The sequence below is a fragment of the Podarcis melisellensis genome (genome assembly GCF_964234715.1).
Source record: "Podarcis melisellensis genome assembly, chromosome: 1".
Classification (NCBI taxonomy): domain Eukaryota; kingdom Metazoa; phylum Chordata; class Lepidosauria; order Squamata; family Lacertidae; genus Podarcis; species Podarcis melisellensis.
Window position 1 is genome coordinate 43329919 of NC_138528.1, and position 23050 is coordinate 43352968.

Genomic DNA, 23050 nt, shown 5'->3' on the forward strand with positions numbered 1-23050 from the left:
ACACCAGGTTGGGAAAGGCCAAAATAGAGGGTGGTAGCCACCAAAACAAGCAACCATCTTCCCCAAGCTTTGTTATACTTTGTGACTTCTCTTTCCACCCTCCCTGTTCTTCCAACAATTCACCATTGTCCTCTCTTTCTTCACAGCCGGCTCTTCTCTAATGTGACCGATGCCAAGTATCCAGACACCATTGCCTTGACTTTTGACCCCAATAACCAATGGCTCTCCTGTGTTTACAACGATCACAGCCTGTATGTGTGGGATGTCAAGGATCCCAAGAAAGTGGGCAAGGTTTATTCGGCATTGTACCACTCCTCTTGTGTTTGGAACGTTGAGGTAACCAAGGATTAAGATGGTTGCCATGCGGTGGGGGGAGATGAGGGGAGCAGTTGTTTGTGCAGTGGCAATAAGAGGGTTTCTCTCTCTCCTTGTTGGCTGGTTGCAAAACTGAAGTGAGATTAAAATTAAGATGGTAATTCTCATTGTGGCAAGAATCCCGAAACAATCTTCCCTCCGCTTTTGTTAATGGGTTTTTCCTGCTTGCTTGGGTTCAGGCAGTAGGTAGAAGCAATACAGTCATACCTTGGTTTTTGAACAGTTTAGTTCTCAAACATTTTGGTTCCCAAATGCTGCAAACCCAGAAGTGACTGTTCTGGTTTGCGAACTATTTTTGGAAGCCGAACATCTGATGCGGCTTCCAATTGGCTGCAGGAACTTCCTGCAGCCAATCAGAATCTGTGCTTTGGTTTCCGAACGTTTTGGAAGTCGAACGGACTTTCAGAACAGATTCTGTTCAACTTCCAAGGTACAACTGTATTTTGCAACTGCAGGAATGAACTGCCTGAATCCATAGGGATGGAGACTAATTGTACAGGGGGAGGAGGAAGAAGAAGTAGAAGAGGAGGAGGAGGAGGAGGAGAATTACCCTTCCTACTCATGCAACTGAAAATTTAATGCACACATTGAGGAGAGGGCCCAGGCTGAGGCATTTTCTATTGATTTAAAATATTCCACCTTAAAGTGAAGGTGTGCTTGGAAAGATATGAACCTGATGTTTCCCTGATGCAGGGATGGCCAGCATGGTGCCCTCCAGCTGTAGATAAAGTAAGGCTTGCATCGAGCTCCAGCCAGCATGGCCAGTGGTCTCATCCAGCTACCCCTGCCCTGGTCTTTGGCCTCTAAGAACAGCCCATGTAGTTACAAAGACTGTGTGGTTTCTTTTGCTCTTCCATTCTCTATACATAAGGGTGCAGGAAGAAAATGTGCTATGACCACAGCCTGCAACTCGAGAGCTTCCTTGCTTCTAATTTTGGGAAAGGTTATGTTGCAGATCTCTCCGATCAGTGCTTTCTTTTTCTGTCACCATCTTCTGAAATCAGCCTTTAACTCAAAAACTCCATTGTGTAGATGTGTACTGAACACCTATCCCAACAGGGCCACTGCTTTGTGTGTCCAGAAACTTTCTCTTAGGGGTTTAGTCGGAAAAGGAACAAAGGGAACTAAGTAGGCATTTCTGATTATCTCCTTTTCTCAGTACAGTACTGGTTTCAGTTATGCCAGAGTGTCAAAGGCTCATAGCAATAGCAGAGTGCTGCTCCCTGGTGGTGTGTGCAAGAGTGTTTAAAGATATTTGCTCCTTTCTACTTGCATTGGTAATGAGCATTTGGGGTGTTATCATGTAACAGCAGGGCTCCTATTTAAAGGACAAATTGCCATCATGTTCTGGCCAGGTTATTTTATATAAATGGAAATGAAGGTTTAATTTACCTAGGAAGACTACTTTCAAATGTGGACAGGGCAGGCCTCATGCTCTTTAATAATTATGTAGAACAAGGAATTTTGGCAGAAGTGGCTTGGTTTGCAGGGTGTTAAAAGGCTGTACCTATCAAAATCACCTCTCCAACACATCTGTTTAGCAGCAAGGAGCCCTGTTCTCTCCTGAATTTCGCCATCCTCAGTTTGGTGCAAATGCATTTCCTCTTTTTTCGTTTTTATTGTCAAATACAGGTGATACCTTTCTTACTTTGCTTTGTTTGCCTGTCTTCAGGTGTACCCTGAGGTGAAGGATAGCAACCAGTCTTGCTTGCCCCCCAACTCTTTCATCACCTGCTCTTCTGATAACACCATCCGCCTCTGGAACACAGAGAGCTCAAACATCCATGGGGCAGCTCTGCATCGGAACATTCTGAGCAATGTAAGAACATATTTTGGTCTGGAACTCATCACATGGGATTGTTCTTAATCCAGGAGCAAAAGGAGCTGAGCAGCCAGCTTTATACCAAATGTGCAATCTAGGCAATGTTGCTCTGAAACGCAGCAACCAAGTTAAGTTTTGCTTGTGAGAGCAGCCTTGGATTTTGTTTGCAAGTTGTAGCCTGTACGGATCCTTTTTCTGTTCCACGTATTTACTGTGTTATGTAAGAACCAGCGCCCAAAGTGCCTTAACCAGTATAATCAAACACTCCTGCTGTTCACCACTTTGGGGTAGCTTTTGGGCTGTGTAGCAGGTTATAGATAAAGCCATAACATAAGCAACGTCTTGTTCTTTTTCTCATCAGGACTTGATGAAAATTATATATGTAGATGAAAACACTCAGACCCTCCTGGACACAGAATATAACACTGGTGGGGGTGCCGACAAGGCTGACACGCAGGCCCTAGATGCAAAAGTGGGGATTCGTACAGTATGTGTGAGCCCTACTGGGGAGCACCTGGCATCAGGTGACAGGATAGGTACCCTCAGGTAAGGTTTTTTAATTATTATTAAAGAAGGCTAAACTTCTGTAGCAATACTGAAAGGTCCTTTCTGACCCTCTGACTGTGCTCTTCTCAGGATCTATGAGCTGAAATCCCTGAGAGAAATGCTGAAGGTGGAAGCTCATGATTCTGAAATCCTCTGCCTTGAGTACTCCAGACCTGAGACAGGTAAGATTAGCTCAACCCCGACTCTGGCTTATTTGTTGGCATTCTGAGTTTAACTGATTACTCTATTTTATCAAAATTAGGCTCTTTAGCTCTGTTAGCAGAGATCATACAATTCCAGATATAAAATTTGAAGGAGACGAAATATTCTCTTACTAAAGCCACAGGCACATATAGGCCATTGCTTCTTTTAAAAATTAATCACAGAATGAAACGTTGTTGCTGCTGCTGCTGCTGCTGTTGTTGCTGCTGTTACTGTTGTTGTAGTAGTAGTAGTAGTAGTAGTAGTAGTAGTAGTATGTTGCCCTTCTGACTGGATTGCCCCAGCCACTCTGGATGGCTCCAGACAAAACACATTAAAAATTTCCCTATACAGGGTTGCCTTCAGATGTCTTCTAAAAGTCTTATTGTTGTTTATTTCCTTGACATCTGATGGGAGGACATTCCACAGGGTGGGTGCCACTAACAGAAGGCCCTCTGCTTGGTTCCCTGGAACTTCACTTCTCACATTGAGGGAACCTCCGAAAGGCCCCTGGACCTCAGTCAGGGATGGAGACAGTACTTCTGGTATATGGGGCCAAGGCCATTTAGGACTTTAAAAGTCAGCACCAAAACTTTGAATTGGGCTGGGAAATGTACCAGGAGCCAATGCAGATCTTTTAGGACTGGTGTTATATGGTCCCGGATGCCACTCCCAGTCACCAGTCTAGCTGCCGCATTCTGGATTAGTTGTAGTTTCCAAGTCACCTTCAAAGGTGGTCCCACGTAGAGCGCATTGAAGCAGTCCAAGTGGGAGATAACTAGACAGTCTGGAGGCAGGTAGGGTCTCAGCTAGCATGCCAGATGGAGCTGGTAGAGAGTTGCGCTGGACACAGAATTAACCTGTGTCTCCATGGACAGCTGTGAGTCCAAAATGACTCCCAGTCTGTGCACCTGGTCCTTCAGGGGCACAGTTACCCCATTCAGGAGCATGGAGTCTCCCACATATGTCCACCCCCCTGTCCCCCAGAAGCAGTACTTCCGTCTTGTTGGGATTCAACCTCAGTCCATTAACCACCAACCATCCTCCAACATGAGGAAACAGCATTGTATCACAACATACTGCAGTCCTTTTGAAGTCCAGCTTGAGGAAATGCATTAGCAACTAAAGGATTTTCTCATTTCATATCTTTATGACAGGGTTGAAGCTTCTAGCATCAGCCAGTCGAGACAGACTGATTCATGTTTTGGATGCAGGGAAGGATTATAGCCTGCAACAGACACTGGATGAGCATTCGTCCTCTATCACAGCCGTGAAGTTTGCAGGTAACGGGGTCAAGTGCAACTGCCTTTGTTAACTCGACAAATGTTCCTCATTGCAGTTACAAGTAGCTGATAGACATTTGACAGTTTTCCTAGCTGATTGCTGCATTTGGGTACCCACTTCCCATAACATCCGGGTTCCTTTCCTTTCTGCCTCTGGAATACTGCAAACTTTCCAAGTAGAGGAAAGACAACTGGTTAGTGCAGCAGACATCATGCAACAAAACATTCATTTGCTCATATTCAGCGTTAAGTTGGGGAAGGGCCACTGCTCAGTGGGAGAGCATCTGCTTTGCATCCAAAAAGTCCCAGATTTCATCATTGGCATCCCCAGGTAGGAGTGGGGAGACCCTTGTCTGAAACTCTGGAGAGCCCCTACCAGTCATCGTACACAGTGCTAGGCTAGATGCGCCAATGGTCTGAATAAGGCTGCTATGTTCACACATTATCAGAAAGTTATCTTCACCCCTTTCCCCTGCCAAATTGACCTTGGTTTGTGTTCTCCTATCACATGTGGTTTGGCTCTTTTGCATGGGTGATGTGGAGCTATTTGCAGATGTGGTACACTTACTCTCTATTCACGGTTCAGATTTTTCATTAGCAAAATTTGTATATCGCCTAATTGTAAATACTGTAAAACCTCTAAAGTGGTTTGTTGGGGGGGCAGAGATTGTATGGGTTAATTAAGTGTGGCGTAGCAATACATAACTTGGATTTGAAACCTCTGTGCAGATGCTTACTGAGCCAAGAAGCTCACTGGGTAAACTTTGGCCAGCCATGCTTTCTCAGCCTGGCCTACCTCACAGGATGGTTGTGAGAATCAAACAGAAAAGGGGCCTGTTTGCAATTTTTCACCCTTGTGCTCCTTCAAATGGAACAGAGCCTGGTTTGCTAGGGTGGAAAAGTGCATTTTTTTAAAAAACAACCTTAAAATATCATCTCCAAACCCTGGTGCTCTCCAGATGTCCAGCCTGCAAGTCCAATCAACCCCAGCCATGGTGATGGAGCCTGTACTCTAAAACACAATGTTTGAGAAGGCTGCTTTAAAACACAGACTGGCAGGAATAGTAATATGCCATATACAGGAAGGACTGTAAGGCACAAATAAACTGAAGAAATTTAAGTTTTGTATCGCATGTCCGCTTGCTCATGGGCCTACCTGTTTCTCTCCTTCTCTAGCCAATGATGGAAAGGTGAAAATGATCAGCTGTGGAGCAGATAAGAGTATCTATTTCCGCACTGCACAGAAGGTAATTCCATTAGAGTATTCTATCTTTGTGTAACTTCTGGAGTAGAGCTATTTTAAGAGCGAAGATGAGAGGAAAGGCTTTGGATGGTGGTCAAAGCCTTGTTTCTTTCCCATCTTAATTAAAATATATATATATATATGTAAGAAACTATGTTGCAGGAGGCCTGCTAGTAATGGAGCCATTCAGCCACTGTATAATTTCAGCCTCTTTGTGTAACTGTTTCGAAGGAGGGCGCTTTTATCTCTTGCTTGGAAAGAATAACCTGGTCTTCATTGAAGCGCCCCGGTCTTCATTGCTGCTGTTTTTTTTCTTGTACAGACAGCTGATGGGGTTCTCTTTACTCGTACGCACCATGTTGTTAGGAAGACCACTCTGTACGACATGGATGTGGACCCTAACTGGAAGTATGCTGCTATTGGATGCCAGGACCGTAATATCAGGTTGGTTCACTAGTTGGGATCTAAACATTTTATTCCTTAGCTTAGACTTGAGAACAAGTTCCATTGAACTCAGTGTGTCATTTCTTAATAAACATGACCAATGGAGTCAAATCAAGGTTTAAAATTTCCTTCCCAACCTTCCCCCCCCGGTGCCTTCTAGATTTTTGGGCTGCAGCTTGCATCAGCCTTAGCCATCAAGGTCAATGATCAGGGATGGTGGGAGGTTTTTAAAATTATCAATCATTCATTCATTCAATCAATCAATCAATCAATTAGATTTCCTCCCTTGCCTTGTACTGTAAGATCCTAGGGTTGGTTACATAGAGTTGTAGTCCAACAGCATATGGAGAGCACCAGGTTGGGGGAGGTGGGTGAAGGCACTAATAATCAGAAAACCATCCTGTGAGTGCCTGACTTGTTCCAACTTCACTATTCAAAGAACCAATGCCTGGGACTAGCTTCTTCTCACTATTCAGTCACACCTAATGCAAAGACAGTATGCAGAAATCTATTGACAGAGGATTTCTTGCACTGGCCAGGGGTTAGGGTAGGTGTCATCTGGAGGCCCCTTCTGATGCTATGATCCCAAGAGAAGAGTGGCAGGAGCACTCATGTGTCGGATGGGTAGGTGGAGTGGCCACTAGGTTAGATATCTCTTTTGAAAGGGAGGTGGATCTTTACAGCTAATAACTATGCAGGGCTAAATGAAACTGTCACATGTTCAAGACCCACCAGACAAGAGGCCCCGAATGCTAGAAGTCTGCCTGGTGAGCTTCCCAGAGATATTTGGCTGGCCACTCACTGTTTGAACTAGATTTTATTTATTTTATATTTTATTAGCTTTCTCAGGACGGTTCAAAAGATAAAAATACAAGATGAAGCAACAAAGCAATAATGCCCCTCCCACAAACACATTTAAAAGGTCGTAGGATATTAATCAGCCAAATGGTTGAAGAGGAACATTTTTGCCTGGCTCCTAAAAATATGTAATGAAGGTACCAGCTGAACCTCCCTTGGGAGAGCATTCGGCAGATGGGGAGCCACTGCAGAAAAGGCCTGTTCTCATGTTGACACCCTTCGGACCACTCGTGGAGGCGGCACATGAAGAAGGGCCTCAGAGGATGAATGCAGAGTCTGGGTCGGTTTATATGAGAGGCAGTGCTTTGAGGTATTATAGCCCTGAGATGCAATTCTTGTTCTGCTATAGCAGGGCCTTATTAATGATAATGTCTTGTTTACCTCTCAGAATTTTCAACATTAGCAGTGGGAAGCAAAAAAAGCTATACAAGGGATCCCAAAGTGAAGATGGCACCCTCATTAAAGTAAGGCCTTTATCGGTTTTGCCTCCCACGGCTCCATTTTTCCTTGTGTGTACTTTTTATTATGTGCAGCTTGATTTGGTGCTCTGATTGAGGGGCTAGATTTCAACTTAATTCCATGTAATGTGAAGACCTTACGTTTGGGAATATGTCATTTGTTGCTGGTGTATGTTTGTGCAAATTGCAGAATGGATGATCTATTCTCAATACATTCTGGGTATAAATGAAAGATAACATTATAAAGATGTGGATAAAATTACTACCATTACTCCAGAAAGTAAGTAGTTAAAATCCATAAGAATCACTCTGCGCTAAAAACGGGGATGAATAAATAAGTATTGGCTTCGGGTTTCTCAATAAAAGTGCTGTGTTTTAAAGTGGCATCTGTGGATAATTTATCTGCTGCTACTCTAAACTGATCCATATGGACAAGAAATCCGGTGGTGCTGAATAAGCATATTTGAATATGGTACATTCTCCCCATTGTGCACGTCATGCATTATCCTGGGGCACTTCCTCTATTCCCTTTTGATGATTCTTGCATGCTGTGTTGTGGAAACATATACAATAACTTTGCATTCAGTCTCCAAAACAGTTTTGTTTATTGTTTCTCAGCTCTCTTAGCCTTGATTCAGGAAGAGCCTCTCCTAGCCAGATCAGTTTGTTTGCTTTCCAGATTTTTTCAGCAAAGCAGATTGCTAGAAATCTGTGACACAGAAGATGACAATATTGCCAGGGTGGAGAGATCTGAGAATCTAGAACAACGCTAACATTAGATAAATCCTATTCTTCTGAGGGGATCCTAACCTCTAATGTCTAATATGTATATACCAGTTACATGGCTGGTGAACTCTACCCCCCTTCAAGGTTTTTTTGGGGGGAGAATAGGAGAGTTTGGATCCAAAGCCTCATCTGCTTTTTAGTTAACTTCGTTAGCATGTGATTACAAAATATGCATTATTATCCTCTGGCCTGAATAATGCTCATACCCAGAAACATACCCACCTGGTTGTGTGCACTTAGAAAAATCCTGCAAACTAGACTTTCTAAAGCCAAGAGACCATAGCACATATATATTTTATTGTTATTCTTTTTTCCTGTGTCATTTGTTTCAGGTGCAAACAGATCCCTCTGGTCTCTATATTGCTACAAGCTGCTCTGACAAGAACCTTTCTATCTTTGATTTCTACTCAGGCGAGTGTGTGGCCACAATGTATGGGCATTCAGGTAAATCACTGAGCCTTTGTTGATGGTGAATGCTGCTTGAAAATTCTTAGTGACTTACATTCCATGGTTGTTGTTTTTAAATGAAGGGAGCATGTTATAGTACCATATTTGGTAGTACCACATTTGATAAAACATATTTTCATAGAAATAATACTTTTTCTCTATGTTGAGCTGGTGCAATTGCAAATGAGGTGCCCTTTAGGTGTTTCAGCAGTGGTATGTTTTATTTTAATTAATCCATATAGTGGGCTTGTTGAATGTTTTCATATGATTTTTGACTGGTGGCCTCGGAAGTGGCTCATAATTTTTTAAAAACACAATTGATACATTAAAAACCACGTACTTAGAAAAGAACTAGCCTGGCTTCATCAGGAGTTGGTACCTGGCATTGTCTTTGCCTACCTGCCCTCTTCCCTTCCACACAGGACAGTTGGTAGTAGTGGGTCCTCTGGTGAAGGAAGGATCAGTCCACCTGCTGCTTTGTCTTTGCCTCCTGCCCTCTGTAATCCTTCAGGTTTGTTTTGGTATTACATGTGAACCTGACGCAATCGGTAAGGGTTAGGCAACGGATCCTGCAGGGCTTATGGTCATAGAACTCCAAGCTGTTCATTTGAAGTCATTGCACATGACAGTGCTTCAAGATCTGTTCTCCTTGTCCTTCTGACATTTACAGAGATTGTAACTGGGATGATGTTCAGCAATGACTGCAAACACTTGATCTCGGTCTCTGGTGACAGGTAAGCAAAGGGATATTTCTGCCTTAGATCTTCCTTTCATCAGTGGGTATGGATGCTTAAAAGTTACTTTAAAAAAAATGGGGTGGCTGGGCAAATGGCCTTGACTCTGTGCATTGAAAGAGTTTTAACATAGGCCTCCCACTGTGAGGTGTGATAATATTTGAAGAATTATGAGGAAAGAGGTGCATCCTGGGCTTTCTGAAGTGTCAGTATGAAGGAGGGAAGCAGTGGGCACCAGGCAAGTACACTGAGGAGACGGCACTGAGCTTCTAGCCACAGGTATTGAGGAGGATATAGAAACTTGCAGGAGAACGAATCTTCTACAGGAATGTGTATCTGGGTAGAATTGGGGTTCTTGAGTAAGACAAGACTTGTTTCTGTGTTTCCTGCTTACAGCTGCATTTTCATCTGGCGTCTGAGTTCGGAGATGACCATCAACATGCGGCAGCGCCTGGCAGACATGAAGCAGAGAGGGAAGCAAGCGGAGAAAGCACAGCCAGGCAAACCAGCTGGGCTTGCCAGGTAGGAGGAAGCCATTGCGGGCAGTTTTCAGTAATAAGAGGTGTTTACTGGCTGCATAATCAAGTGGAAATTCAGATGTGGAGGGACGCAGGTGGCGCTGTGGTCTAAACCAGTGAGCCTCTTGGGTTTGCCGATCAGAAGGTCGGCAGAAGGTGACAGGGTGAGCTCCTGTTGCTCTGTCCCAGCTCCTGCCAACCTAGCAGTTTGAAAGCACGCCAGTGCAAGTAGATAAATAGGTACCACTGCGGTGGGAAGGTAAACAGTGTTTCCGTGCGCTCTGGCTTCTGTCACGGTGTTCCCTTGTGCCAGAAGCGGTTTAGTCATGGTGGCCACATGACCCGGAAAGCTGTCTGTGGACAAACGCCGGCTCCCTCAGCTTGAAAGCGAGATGAGCACTGCAACCCCATAGTCGCCTTTGACTGGACTTAACCGTCCAGGGGTCCTTTACGGTTTTTTTCCAGATGTGGCCATCTTCTAATGCAGGGTTGGAGAACTGTGGCCCTTCGGATGTTGTTGGACTTCAACACCCATGAGCCCCAGCCATCTTGGCCAGTGGTTAGGGATGATGGGTGCTGTAGTACAGCAACTTCCAGAGGGCCACAGATTCCTCATTCCTTTGTTAATGGAAAGAGTCCATCAGCAGAATAGTGAGGGGGTGAGCTATGTTCAATTATTTCCCCCCTAAGTCTGCTCCAGAGGGTCCCCCAACCCACTGGAGTAGATTTTTGGAGGGTGTGGGGTAATACTGGGGAAATTGCTGAGCATTTCAATGGCTAACTTCTTCCATTGGCTGAAGATCACTATTCCACCCCATGTTTTACTTTGCATTTGTTGATGACAGGAGACTACGAACTTGTGTGATAGTTCTGCATCTGTACGAAGGGGTTTTCATTAAACAACTATGGGCTCTCTAATCCAGTGTTTCCCAACCTTGTGCCGCCAGCTGTTTTTGAACTACAACTCCCATCATCCCTGACTAGCAAGACCAGTGGCAAGGGATGATGGGAATTGTAGTCCAAAAACAGCTGGAGGCACAAGGTTGGGAAACACTGCGTCTAATCTATATCACTGTCATACCTTATGTTCTTCTGGTAACATTATGGGAGGTTGCCTGCTTTTCATGGGGTTACACTACCTCTGAAGGAGCTGGTACATAACTTGGGATACTTCTGCATCCTGCCATCAGCTTTGGCTGGTGGTTCAGCTGCACCCCTATCTGGACAGGGATAGCCTAACTTCTGTGGTCTATGTTCTTGTAACCTCTACGTCAGATTACTGCAATGTGTTGTATGTAGGGCTGCCTCTGAAGACTGTTCAGAAACTTCAGCTGGCGCAGAATTCAGCAGCCAGGTTGCTCACTGGAGCAAGATGGTTTGAGCATTTTACACAGATCCTGGCCTGACTGCACTGCCTGCCAGTTATTTTCTGGGTCCAAATAAAAGTGCTGGTTTTTATCTATAAAGCCTTGAAAGGCTCAGGACTACAATACCTCAAGAACCGTCTTTCCTCATATGAACCGACCTGGTTCATCGTCTGAGGCCTTTCTTCATATGCCTCCTCAACATGAGGTCTGGAAGGTGGCAACATAAGAACAGGCCTTTTCTGTAGTGGCGCCCTGCTTCAGGAATGCTCGCCTCAGAGAGGCTTTCTTGGAGCCTTCGTTACGTATCTGTAGGCGCCGGGCAAAAACATTCCTCTTCTCCCAGGCCTTTAAAACCGTGGCATTTTAAACTGTGTGTGGGAGGGCTATTGTTTTTGCTTGTTATTATGCTATATAGTTTTGTGTTTTTATATTGTAAACTGCTCTGTGATCTTTGGATGAAGGGTGTGGTAATAATAATAACAATAATAATTAATAATAATAATAAATAATAATAATAATAATAATAATAATAATATAGAAGGGGGCACAGAGCAGATCCTCACCAGAATGGCCTGAGGGTAAGGCCTGAGGAGGGTTGTGCGGGCTTCGTTTTACTTTCTTTTCTCGTCCACGCTGTCCCTTAGGTATGTGCTTTATTTAGTTTAGCCTAAAAATATCTACCATTATCCAGCATGTTTCTCAGAAAGCCTTTGCTCAAGCATAGAATTCTATTCTGAGCAAAGGAAGATCACGTGAGTGGTGTTAGCCAGATGTCTGTACAAAGGAACATACAGTACAGTCAAACCTTGGTCCCTGAATGCCTTCGTTTTGGAACGTTTCGGCTCCCGAATGCCAAAAAACCAGAAGTAAATGCTCCGGTTTTCAAACGTTTTTTGGAAGCTGAACGTCCGAGGCAGCTTCTGCTTGACTGCAGGAAGCTCCTGCAGCCAGTCAGAAGCCGCTCCTTGGTTGTTGAACATTTCGGAAGCTGAACAGGCTTCTGGAACAGATTACGTTTGACAACCGAGGTTCGACTGTATGTGGTAGCAATAGTCAGATTGTATAGCTATGAACAAACTTGTCTAGCTGGGATGGAATGGGGAAACAGGTAACACTCGAGATGTTGCTGAACTACAACTCCCATTCCTGCCCATTGGCTATGCCTTCTGGGGCTGGAGTTGGAGTCCAACAGTATCTAGCATTTTGTTGTCAGAAAAGGGGAGGTAGATGAGGAGGAAAGCATTTTGCATGTGCTCAAAAGTGCTCTCTTCTATTTGCTCTGGTATTGCAAAATTCTAATCCCTGCTGAGTCACTGCTGACATTAAATCCTGCTGGTGCCTCAGTAATATCCTTCCCTGCTATGCCTCAGCAGTTTGCTGTGGAGAAGCCTTTTCAAGCCAAAAATGCTGGAGCTGTGGAGCAGTGTTCTTTTTATAGCAAACTCTTTGCCATTCCAGCAGCTGCACACACAGCCTTTGCCTTTTTTGAGGGGCAGCCTGTGTGTCAGGCACTGCCGGTTTCAGTCAATATTATAAAGCTTGCCTGTCACATGCTCTTGCTGGGAAAGGTTGAGTCTGCCACATACCAAGCCCTGCAGCTTGTTGGAAAACACGTTTGGTGACCTCTTTGATTAAGCTGGGTGCTGTCTGTCTGGTCAGCATTTAAAAGGATTGTTTCCTGCACTGGCCCTAGTTGTTGGATATGAGTAGAGAGACCTGAGGAGCACTGCTTGATGAATGTCGGAAGGATGTAAGCTTCACTGTAAGGAGCTTAAAAGCTGGGGAAGTTGTGTAAGAAACTTTTTTAAAAAAATGGGTATTCATTTATTTTAGATTGGACTGAGGTTACATCGGTTTTGTTGCTGCTTGATGTTTGTAAGGATGTTGGTTCGTGTGTAGCTAGGGAAAAGTTCTGCAGAAATCTTTTAATTGCTCTGTGATATTTTTAGCTCACCTTTCTAGCTCCATTGTTTAAACTTGGTATAAGAAAGGAGGTGATGGATGTAAGATGCATTTGGAAGCCAGCTAGTGCCTTTGGTAGTGTTACTGAGAGCACCACAAAATGAATGAGCAGAAACCTTGTGGAATGTCCTGAGAATTATGTTCTGCTGATGTGGCAAGCGGGAGAATGGAAATGCTTCAGTTTGAAATGTCATGTTCTCTGTCCTCTTAGCAGATATAATATGGACCTGTTCTTACAAAGCACAGGTTTAGGAATGTGCCATTGGCCACATGTTCTCCCTCCTCTGCTTCCGATGTATTTCAAATCATGGTTTGCCGTGACTCAGAAAATTATGGACAGTACTTTCCCTCCAAATCGCGATTTGAAAGCCTGGTTTGGTCTGAAGTTGGTTGCATACCATACATTGGAAGTGCCACTAATTGTGGTTACAGATTTGTATGTTGCAGCAAACTATAGTTAGAGCATACTAAGAAAATGAGAAAATGAAACGCAACAGGGTGGGGGGAGTGTGAGGAGGAGAGAAGATGGGAGCCCACTGCACATTTTCTCAGCCATGGTGGTTGTTTTGGTTTTTTTGAAGACTGCGTTCCTGATATATGTCCCACTGTGATGGAATGCGCATCTGATAATCACTGAGACTCACATGGATCCCTGCATCTATTTACATAATAATGAATTAATTTGTGGTACATCTTAAAAAAAATCTTTTGCTTATGCTTTATTCAAGTTTCAGATTCTAAGGACAGGGATTTTTATGCTGGATTCCATTTTTCCTGATGATGATTTCCTGTTACTGTATTCTGTTATAAATTTTTAATTTTAATTTTAAATTGTTTCAACCTGCCCTTGGACCTGCAGGCAAATAACGCTGTGTTGTTGTTTTACTTGTAGAGAGGGCTGGGAGAAGATTTTCAGGCCAATGTTTATACCAGGGGTAGGGAATGTATAGCCCTCCAGATGTTGTTGGACTCCCCAACTCCCAGCATGGCCTATGGTCAAGGATGATGGGATATGTAGCTCAATAACATGTGGAGGACCACAGATTGATTTATACAGTTTAAAAACACATTTTGCTTTCTTGTTGTTGTTCCCCTCCCTTGTCCAATTATCCTTTTGAAAGCTTCCCCCACCCTCTCAACAAAAAATATTTAATATTATCTAAACATAAGCTGTGAAGCTTAAAGGCTTTTATGAACCAAGATCATGGTTATAGCTTTCTCTGCTTTTTTCCTGGTGTACATTTTGGATGAAGTGTACATGTCAATAGATAATTAATGTTGGCTTTGATGAGCACTTCTGTGCTGAAGGTAGATTGCTTGTACTCAGTGCTACTTTTCAAGAAAAAGAGGTGCCAGAACTTACCAAGGACACTGCCCTCATTCTCTTAGAATGGCAATGATGCCCACCTGGCAGGTGGAAGAACTGAGCTGGTGGGATTATTTGTGGAAGCGGTAAAGCAAACCGATACACATTGAGTAGTGCATGGCACTGAATCAAGGCAGTGCTGACCATAGCCTGGATAAAGAGGATAAATATCATTGTAACAAGGCATGTCATTTAATTTATTTAAATATACGTACGCAAGCCATCTAAAAAGCTTTAAAAAATAAGCTAGCATTCTTAGTGCCTAAGAAAACAAGTTACACCCTATGTTTATAAGTTTCCCCCCTCTTTTATGGAAAATTCTCCAGTCATATCTGTGATGCACATGCAACCAGAAACAACTGTGGAAATGTTATTGCAGTTGATGCATGTGGAAGCACACCTAACAACTGCATGGGAGGCATCTCCTTCAAGGCATGGCCTGCTGTTGTTTTCCTCACTCCTTTTCAAGCACAGGCCTGCACCCAAAGCACTTTATAAAAGCCTCGCCTGTATTGCTTACTACTGCTGGTATTTTCCTGCTCTCAGGGGTTGCTGCCATTTGAAAGAGATCACCACAGCCCCAGATAGGTGGATGCATACTCCCTTTCACCACAGACAGCCATGATCTCTGCCTTGCCTCCATAGATCATTTGTCTAATCCTCTTTAAAAGCTTTGGGGGGTGGAGAGAGAAATTCATAGAGGAGCGAGCTATTGACAGGTACTAGCCATGATGGCTATGCTCTGCTTCTGCAGTTCCTGTGCTGGAAATCATAGGAAAAGGTGTTATTGTGCTCAGATCTTGCTTGATGCCTGTGGGCTTCTGGTTGTCCACTGAGAGAACAGGCTACTGAACTAGATGGACCATTGGCCTGATCCAGCAGACTATTCTGGATGTTTTTAGATCTGGGGCAGTTGACGTCTTGAGTAGATTGTCAGGGACTTCTGACTATTGACACTCGACCAGCCCATTACTGTCTCTTGGCACTGGTGTAACACCTGCTCTGCTTTTGCTTATTCAGATGGAATGAATTGATGGGACTGTGATGTCATCAGAGCATGGATGACACCTTGCCCCCAAGCCCTAAGATATTTTGGAAGTGCAGCACTGAGGGAGACCAAAGGCAATTGGAACAGGCCATCTGCTCAAAGGCAGGCTCAGCAAGCCACTCCCACCCCCTGCAGTCATTCTAGATGACTCAGGACAGTGTTTTAAGAGCGTACTAATTTGAAAAATAAGGATTCTCTATTTGCAGAAAGGAAGTTGGTGCCCCTTAGCCCTATTTCTGTACTGCTGGCAATTTGCACATTGCAGGGAAAGTTATTCCCTCTCCAGGCTGCCCTGTATTTGGTAGATTAAGTTATTTTTGTCTACAGAATAATGCCTAGCTCGAAACACCTACCCGCAGCACTCATAGCAGTTGCTAATGGCAATCATGGCTTTCCTTGTGCAGAGTCATGGAACAGGTGTGATGTCAATGGGTTTAAATGTGACATTTCTTGGAAATGGGCAGTTTTGGCTGCTTTGGTTCAGTTCTTGCTTTGCCTGAAAGGGGAAAATGTGAGTCTCTCTGGGGAAGGCTTATGCTCAGAGCTCATACCAGGAATGCCTGCCTTATCCATTTTGATTAAGGATCCATCCCAGGTATTCTAAGCACTCTTTTATTGTGTAGCAGTGCAACATAACACTGAGTTATGGTGCGCTGGTCCTACATTGCCAACTGTCTTTTCTCATAACTGCATTCTTTGACCTTCCTTCCTTTCCCTGCAGGGATCAAATTTGCCTCTGTGCAGCACAACAAAATTCATATTGTGCTTTATAAAATTAAATCACGAAAGGATGAGAAGAAACATCTAAAGGCACAAATAAATAACTTTCAAGTGCCTTAGATTATTAGTGGGAGAGATTTATATGTGCACGCAACTCTCCCACTAAAACCGATGGGACTTGAAAATTGCTTAACGGTGCCTCAGAGTGCTATGTTAAGGATTTGTGGTGATGTGTGTTTCTAGCCTGTTTAATATGCTTTCACCATATCTGCGGACCAGTAGCACTTTTAAGGTAAGTTTTCTGGAAGTCAGAAAGACTTACATCTAATTTCCATCTTCCTCCCTCCCGTTTAAAGTTGCTGTGGCTTAATGGTGGCGTTCTGGAGCTGTGCACAAGAGTGTTTTGAATAAATAATGTTGATGCACACCGTATACCTTATGCCAATGCTTCTCTTCATTCTGCCTTTCTAGGCACGAGTCGGTCTCTGTCCTCTCATCTGCGCCAGTGCTGTCATCGGACAGTGACAAAGATGGTGAAGACGAAGGGAATGAGGAAGATGAGCTACATGGGCTGCAGTCCTTCCAAGTGCAGACTAATGGCAACACTGAAAGGGATTCAGGTAGATGGGAAGAGGAGCATATGGCATTCTGGAAGGAAGTTTAACCAAAGATAGGGAATAAAGAAAGAACCAGGAGAGAAGCTGACAGCTGGCTCGCACAGTTCCTTGCTGTTTTCCTCACACAGCCCTCATGGTCCTTGCAAGGAGAAAGTACTGTGTACCAGCAGTGCACAAGCACACTTGGCAACCATTCCTCACAATTGTGCCAGCATGCGCTTCCAATTCTTACAGAGTGTTTCTCCAAACAATTGTGGCCCTGGAGTAATTCATGTAGAGAGAGTATGGCCGAAAATGACTCAGACCGAGCCCTGCACGAAAATCTGGGACAATGGCTGTATGAGATTGTCCAACTGAATGTATATCTGTGCCAACAGCTGACAATGCAGGAGTTTGCTAAGCTGAGACGGGAAGTTGGTGCTGTTATTTCCACTAGGGAATCATAAGAATTCTAAGCAGATTACTACTTAATTAACCTTCTAAAACAAGTGATATGTGCATGCATATAGTCATAGAGCTGAAAATAATCAAAGATGTTGCACACAGATTGTGTGTGAAAGAGCTTTGTGATGGTGGGAAGAAAATCAGCTTCGTTGACTTGTGTATTTTTCTCCTCCTAGATCCAGATCTTTCTCTTTCAAGAAGCTTTTCCCACTGGGAAATGAGGAGGGTGAGTTTTCAATACATTAAAAAAAAAAACACCTCTGAAATGTAAGAACAACAGCTGAAGAGCAGATGGATATTCACAGAGTCAGTCTGCCGTAAGATGCATGATACTTTGATGTAGTCTTCACACCACCCCTTTTCTATAGCCTGCCAGTTTCTAAATGCCCAGGCATACACAGATATACCAGTATATCTAGCAGCTTCGGCTTCTCCAGTGCACCGACTGTGTGGAGGTTGTTACCTGCTAGGTACAAGATGTACCTCTTTGTTGTGTTAGGCTCTCCATTGCAGATCTCCTTAAACAGGCTGGGGACTGCTGAGAAGATCTCATTTATTCTTAGAAAGCTGGTTAGCATTGAGAGACATATATTCTGAGAGTGCCATGGATGCTTCAAATAGGAATGTGTTCCCAAAATGGAATGGATCATGTATGAATTGGTAATAACACCTTGCCCACTTGTTCATCAGCTTGTCAGCTATGCAGGTAGCAGAACTTACATCCTGCGTGCTAGCAGGGAGAACCAAAGTGAACACAACTGACTTGTTTTCTGCAAACCAATAATTATGATTTGTCATGACATGTGAATGCAACCAGTGCCTCTTGAGGCTTAATGCCATCAGAAATGGTATAAGATGCCCCTCCCTCCCCCCCCAGCCTGTTTTATATCAAGCTAAACTCTTAGTCCTCTGACACCGATTAAATACTTTACTCGAAAGTGCAGTAGGAGCACCCTATCTTCTCAGCTGATCAGAGGTCATTGTGCTCAGCCAAACCCTTTTTGGAGACAGGGACACATTTGGAAATCTACAGCTATCACAAGCATCGCAAAATGCCCATTTGACAGAAGAAAAATTGGTGATGTGCATAACTCCACCCATAAATCAGGCAAAACAGATAAAACATAATTTTTAAAAATTGACCAGGAGTCTTGTGTAGATGGAGGGGTGCCTGAGCACTGTGGTGCTCGTGCTTTTCTAGGAAAAACATGGAGAAGCTGCCTAGGACCAATCAAGCAGCAGTTGTCTGTTCTCTTGAAATCCAAAGTCTTTCAGATAGCCCAAGGTTTTGCACTGGTGGGTGAAGCTAGATACTGCTGAAAATATGTGTAATGTTTAAATAACGGCACCACAACATAGTGAGGACATGTCCTTTCTTGTTGCCTTATCTCTCTGATTTTGTTCTGACTGTCCTCTAAGAGATCTTATTCTGGCCTTGCCTTTTCATCTACTTTTTTTTTTTTGCTATGATAACTCTGTGGCATTGTGCTCCTCTGAGCAGATTCATTAACAGTTAAGTCCTGCTCCTTTGGCATTGCTTTTTACAAGTTACTTCATTTTCCTTTAGGCAAAAGAGATGGCAATGATTCAGTGTTCGGAGGCCACCATGAGCAAGGCGCCTCGGCAGCGTGGTCGTTGGTCGCAACCCACAGGCAGCCTAGAGATGACGGTTAAATCCATGCTTGACTTGCGGCAGCTGGAGTCTTTCTCCGTCTCCCGCTCTGCCAGCCGAGATTCTCTTTCCCAGGTCAGCAATGGGGATGACCAAGAAGAGCGTCCTGATCTCCCTCTGTGTGTCAATAATGTAAGAGCTTCCCTTCTTAATGCAAGAGATGAGAAACTGCCACATGGGAGGGATGGCGTTCTGCAACGAAGTCTCTGACCTTTTTGAATTCTGACCAGGGAATACTATAATACAATAATATTACATGGGTAGTAAAGCAGTGCATTGTGGGTTAGCGCATTAGATCCTGCTCTGGGCTTTCGATGGAGCAGCCATCAGATGTTGGTTTCTGCTTTCTTCTCTGTGCAGCGAAGTGCTTGTCACGAGACAGGTTGTTTACATTCCACAGTAAATGCACTGTTGGTTTTCCCACGGGAATGGGAGACTGGATGTGACGTACACTGGTTTCCTGTTTTTCACTGTTCTTTGCAGTTTCAGTTTGTGATTCTCTCCGTGCTTTAGAGGAGAGAGGACGCCTTTCTCTGCTCCGGCAGAGGCAAGATGTTTTCCTGTAACTTACCAGCTTTGAAGTGTAAATAAAACTATATAGAGCATGTTGGCACGTACTTTTCATCATTCCGCTGTGCACGGGACACTGCTTATCACTAACATCAAGACCAATCAGCTGCCAGACCAATGTTTGCTGGGAATTGTAGGAATATATAAACCATGAATAAAAGATATTCTGCTTCTTTGCTCCTTAGAACAGAATCAGTAGCCTGACTGGCAGGCAGGTGGATATGGCTAATGAGCTGGCTCTGAAGTGGCCATGTTAACTCCAGTTTTTCTGCATGTTGCTTTACCAAAGCTAAACTAGCTTTGTTTCTGCATTGATATTCTAGGCTGGAGGCTCTGCAGCTCCTCAGGAAAAGCAGCCTTGCGTTCGACCCCAAGTTATCCGCCTTGTGTCCTGTGAAGGGGGGATTTTCCCCCAGGAACTGGAACCTTCGGAGAGTGAGGAATGTGTCATCTACCCAGAACAAGATGAGATTCACCCTGCAGATGTTAGCAGGTAAAAAAATGAATTCCTTTTTTGCGCCTTGCTTTTAGCTATTTAAGGTTGTATGACCGCCCCCCGCTCCCCAAAGGGGGAAAAAATATCATGATTTGATGATCTGGGTGAGGCACCATGCTGTCCACCACATTCCAAAGTTACTGATGGGTTTTATAAATGTCGGCCTGACTGTAGCATGCAGGCCGCAATGAGATGAGGCCTGTTAACATAATCTTCGCTTGTGAGCAAGTCATACATATGAACTACCGCTGCCAGATTTCTCCTTGGATGACTGTCTTGTGAGTTTCTTGTCCTCTCCTGCTCTCCGTCCTCTTCTTTCACACTTGCCTGGTTTTGAATTTAGTAAGAGAATTCCCGAGCTTATTCTTGAAACAACTAAAACAGTGGTTGTTTGGAGATGCCACTAACATGACTTGGAGGAGTCATGCGGTATAATAAAAATATTGGAAGAAACCGGAGAGACTTCGGCCTGCTTCCAGCGATCTCTCCCATAATTATAACATTTAACTCTCCCTTCCCTCTGTAGCTGTTTCATTTCCTCGGCTTCCAACGTACAGTGTTACGATTGTGGGCTGTGGATGTGCCTCCACAAGCTGTTACACTCTAAAGGGTGCTTTTTTATGTATAAAAAAGCCTGACTATTAGTGCTCTTCCCACCTCACCTCACCCCCCACCCCGCCACTTCTGCTTTATGTTTCTAATGTTATAGTTCTAAGATTTAAACAGAGCAGATTGTGGACTCCTGGAGCTGTCAGGCAGTGGGGGGAGGTCATTCTGGGCAGCGTTTGGAAGCCTGATGGACACAGCACTCGCAGAACTTGCAAGCTGCGGTACAGTTAGTGTAAATAATATTCTCAGCATTAGTGACCTTCATGCTTGAGTTCAATCGCAGTGACTAGGAGGATTTAAACATAAAAGAACTCCCAAGTATTCCATAAACAGAAAGCCTTTTCTTTCAGCCACGGAGCTAAGAGAAGCTGTGTTAAGCTAAACACACACTGCTGGAGTTAGGACCGAGAGCTGTTGTCATGGTGATGTGTGGAGTCTCTTAAAATGCCATATGCAAACTGGTTTTTCCTCTCATTGGCTCGGTTATCCGTAAGGATTTTCACATATGGCGTAGACACAGATGGTAGCTTAGGCCTCAATTTTTCTGTGGATGTGGCTCTTGAGTGTCTTTTAGTTGATGAGGAAAATATGAGAGAGAGAGAGAGAGAGAGAGAGAGAGAGAGAGAGAGAGAGAGAGAGAATATAATGGAAATGGAAGGGGAAAGTCCAAATGTCACTGTCCAAGCTCTATGAAGTGCAAAATAATTGTGCATAAATGGTGAAAAGGTTAGGCTTTACAAAACTTATTTTTCGCAATGGCGGAAAGTTAGTAGCACAGGTAAGGTCTTTAAGAGTGTAATAGTTTAAAAGTTGTCAATGCTGGTTCTCACACTTGATTCTTCCCTTCTCTCTCAGCGAGTTCCAGGTAAAAGCACTTCCCCATGGGAAACTAGGTAGAGGCTACCACAGCAACGGGTGCCCAGATAAACACAGCCCTGACAGTGCCTGCTCCGTGGATTACAGCAGCAGCCGCCTCTCGAGCCCTAATGAAGGTGAGATATTTTAAACTATTTGGACTTGTGCCCCACCCCCATTCTGAAAACCTCCGCAAGATGCTGCCTACAGTTAGCAGGGACAAGAAGGGGTCAAAATGAAATATATAAAACAAAAACAAGTACCACACCAGGCCAGCTTAATCTTGGCCACCAGATAGCATTCCAGATGAAAAGGTTTTGCATGCTTCTGATACGTGTTTGAAATACTGGCAGATATTCTGATATTCTCATTGCACCTTTGTGGGTGACTGAATATCTTTCTTCTGTGGTACCTCCAGGTTAGCCCTACTGGGGGAACTGATATACAGAGGCTCTCCTGGACCAGAGCTACATCTTGCAGATGGTGCATGGTCACTGCCGCAAACAACCATCTCCTAAGTTTCTTTCCCTGCCCCACCCCCAAAATATGTATATGCGAAATCCCAAACCAGGATTTGCCCCTTTCTCTCAGGAACCCCACCCACCCCAAAAAAACCTTTAGAGCTAAACAACACCATTCACACAAAAAAACTCTCAACCACATTCCCAAATAGGCAAAGGGAGCTTTCCTTCCCCAATGCCAAATAGCAGGTGCAGTGGGCAGAGCCACAGAAAAAGTCACCAAATGGAAGCAGCTGCTGGAATGGAAGAATTGAGAGCATGCTTAGAGTGCACTCCTGACTTTTCCTTTCGAATTTGGCATTGCAGCTTTACCTGTCCAACATCTGGTGTCATTTAATGGACACAGGTGGGTGTGGTTTGGGCCAACCTCAGTGAGGAGACCTGGTGGGCCAGTTTAGGTTTGAGGTTCTTGTATGGATTGACAACTGGGGAGGGTTATGGGAGAGGAGACTGACTTGTTCAAGCATCTAACAACTTGTTGTAAGTACCCCAGAGAAGGGTGGCATGCAGAATTCAGGGTTAAATAAATGGTGGGGTGTTAAAAAATAATAATCCCACTCTCTGTATTAAACAAGAAATTAAACAAGGAGTCAGGAAAGGGGAAAACCACCTGAAATCCCACCATTCCTGAAATCCCACCATTCCTACATAGGAATAAAATGCTCCAAGTTCAGGGCCAACCACAAACCTAAACCCTTTCCCTGCAGTACTATAGAGCAGTAAAGGCCTCAGGAGTAGGAAAGGGGTAAAAGAAAAGTTCTGTCCTCCCCCCTCCCCCCCGCCAGGTATGAACACTCCCAACATTTTGTTGCAGATCCCCCTGTGCAATCTACATTGTTGTGAAAGTTATATTTGTGTCATGTTTTCCACTTTAGATTCTGAGAGTACAGAACCTCTCAGTGTGGATGGTACGTCCGATCTGGATGAACAGGTGGGAGAAGAGGATGAGGAGGACGTCAGCGCTGGTCTGTTGGAAGGAGATGTCCCCAGGACTCCAGATCAGGAGAAGTTCCTCAAGCAGCATTTTGAGACCCTGGCCAGTAACGGTGAAAAGGGTACATTTCAAAACCAGTGGAAACTCTTGACCT

The 23050-nt window shown here is 44.1% G+C and overlaps 1 protein-coding gene across 5 annotated transcripts in view; it reads left to right on the forward strand.

Annotated features, from left to right (window-relative positions):
• The window catches only part of MAPKBP1 (mitogen-activated protein kinase binding protein 1), a 122536-nt gene that overhangs the window by 86740 nt on the left and 12746 nt on the right, over nt 1-23050 (forward strand). For 4 of the 5 annotated variants that reach the window (XM_081931585.1, XM_081931586.1, XM_081931587.1 and 1 more), the window contains 17 exons: nt 147-336; nt 2048-2194; nt 2559-2743; nt 2834-2925; nt 4102-4227; nt 5404-5474; nt 5793-5914; nt 7161-7236; nt 8349-8460; nt 9134-9197; nt 9594-9719; nt 16650-16798; nt 17416-17465; nt 18807-19043; nt 19805-19974; nt 21442-21578; nt 22838-23017. In XM_081931585.1, coding sequence (XP_081787711.1) covers nt 147-336; nt 2048-2194; nt 2559-2743; nt 2834-2925; nt 4102-4227; nt 5404-5474; nt 5793-5914; nt 7161-7236; nt 8349-8460; nt 9134-9197; nt 9594-9719; nt 16650-16798; nt 17416-17465; nt 18807-19043; nt 19805-19974; nt 21442-21578; nt 22838-23017 — 2234 coding nt within the window. The remainder of the gene's footprint in view (nt 1-146; nt 337-2047; nt 2195-2558; nt 2744-2833; nt 2926-4101; nt 4228-5403; nt 5475-5792; nt 5915-7160; nt 7237-8348; nt 8461-9133; nt 9198-9593; nt 9720-16649; nt 16799-17415; nt 17466-18806; nt 19044-19804; nt 19975-21441; nt 21579-22837; nt 23018-23050) is intronic. The other variant, XM_081931588.1, reaches the window with a different exon arrangement.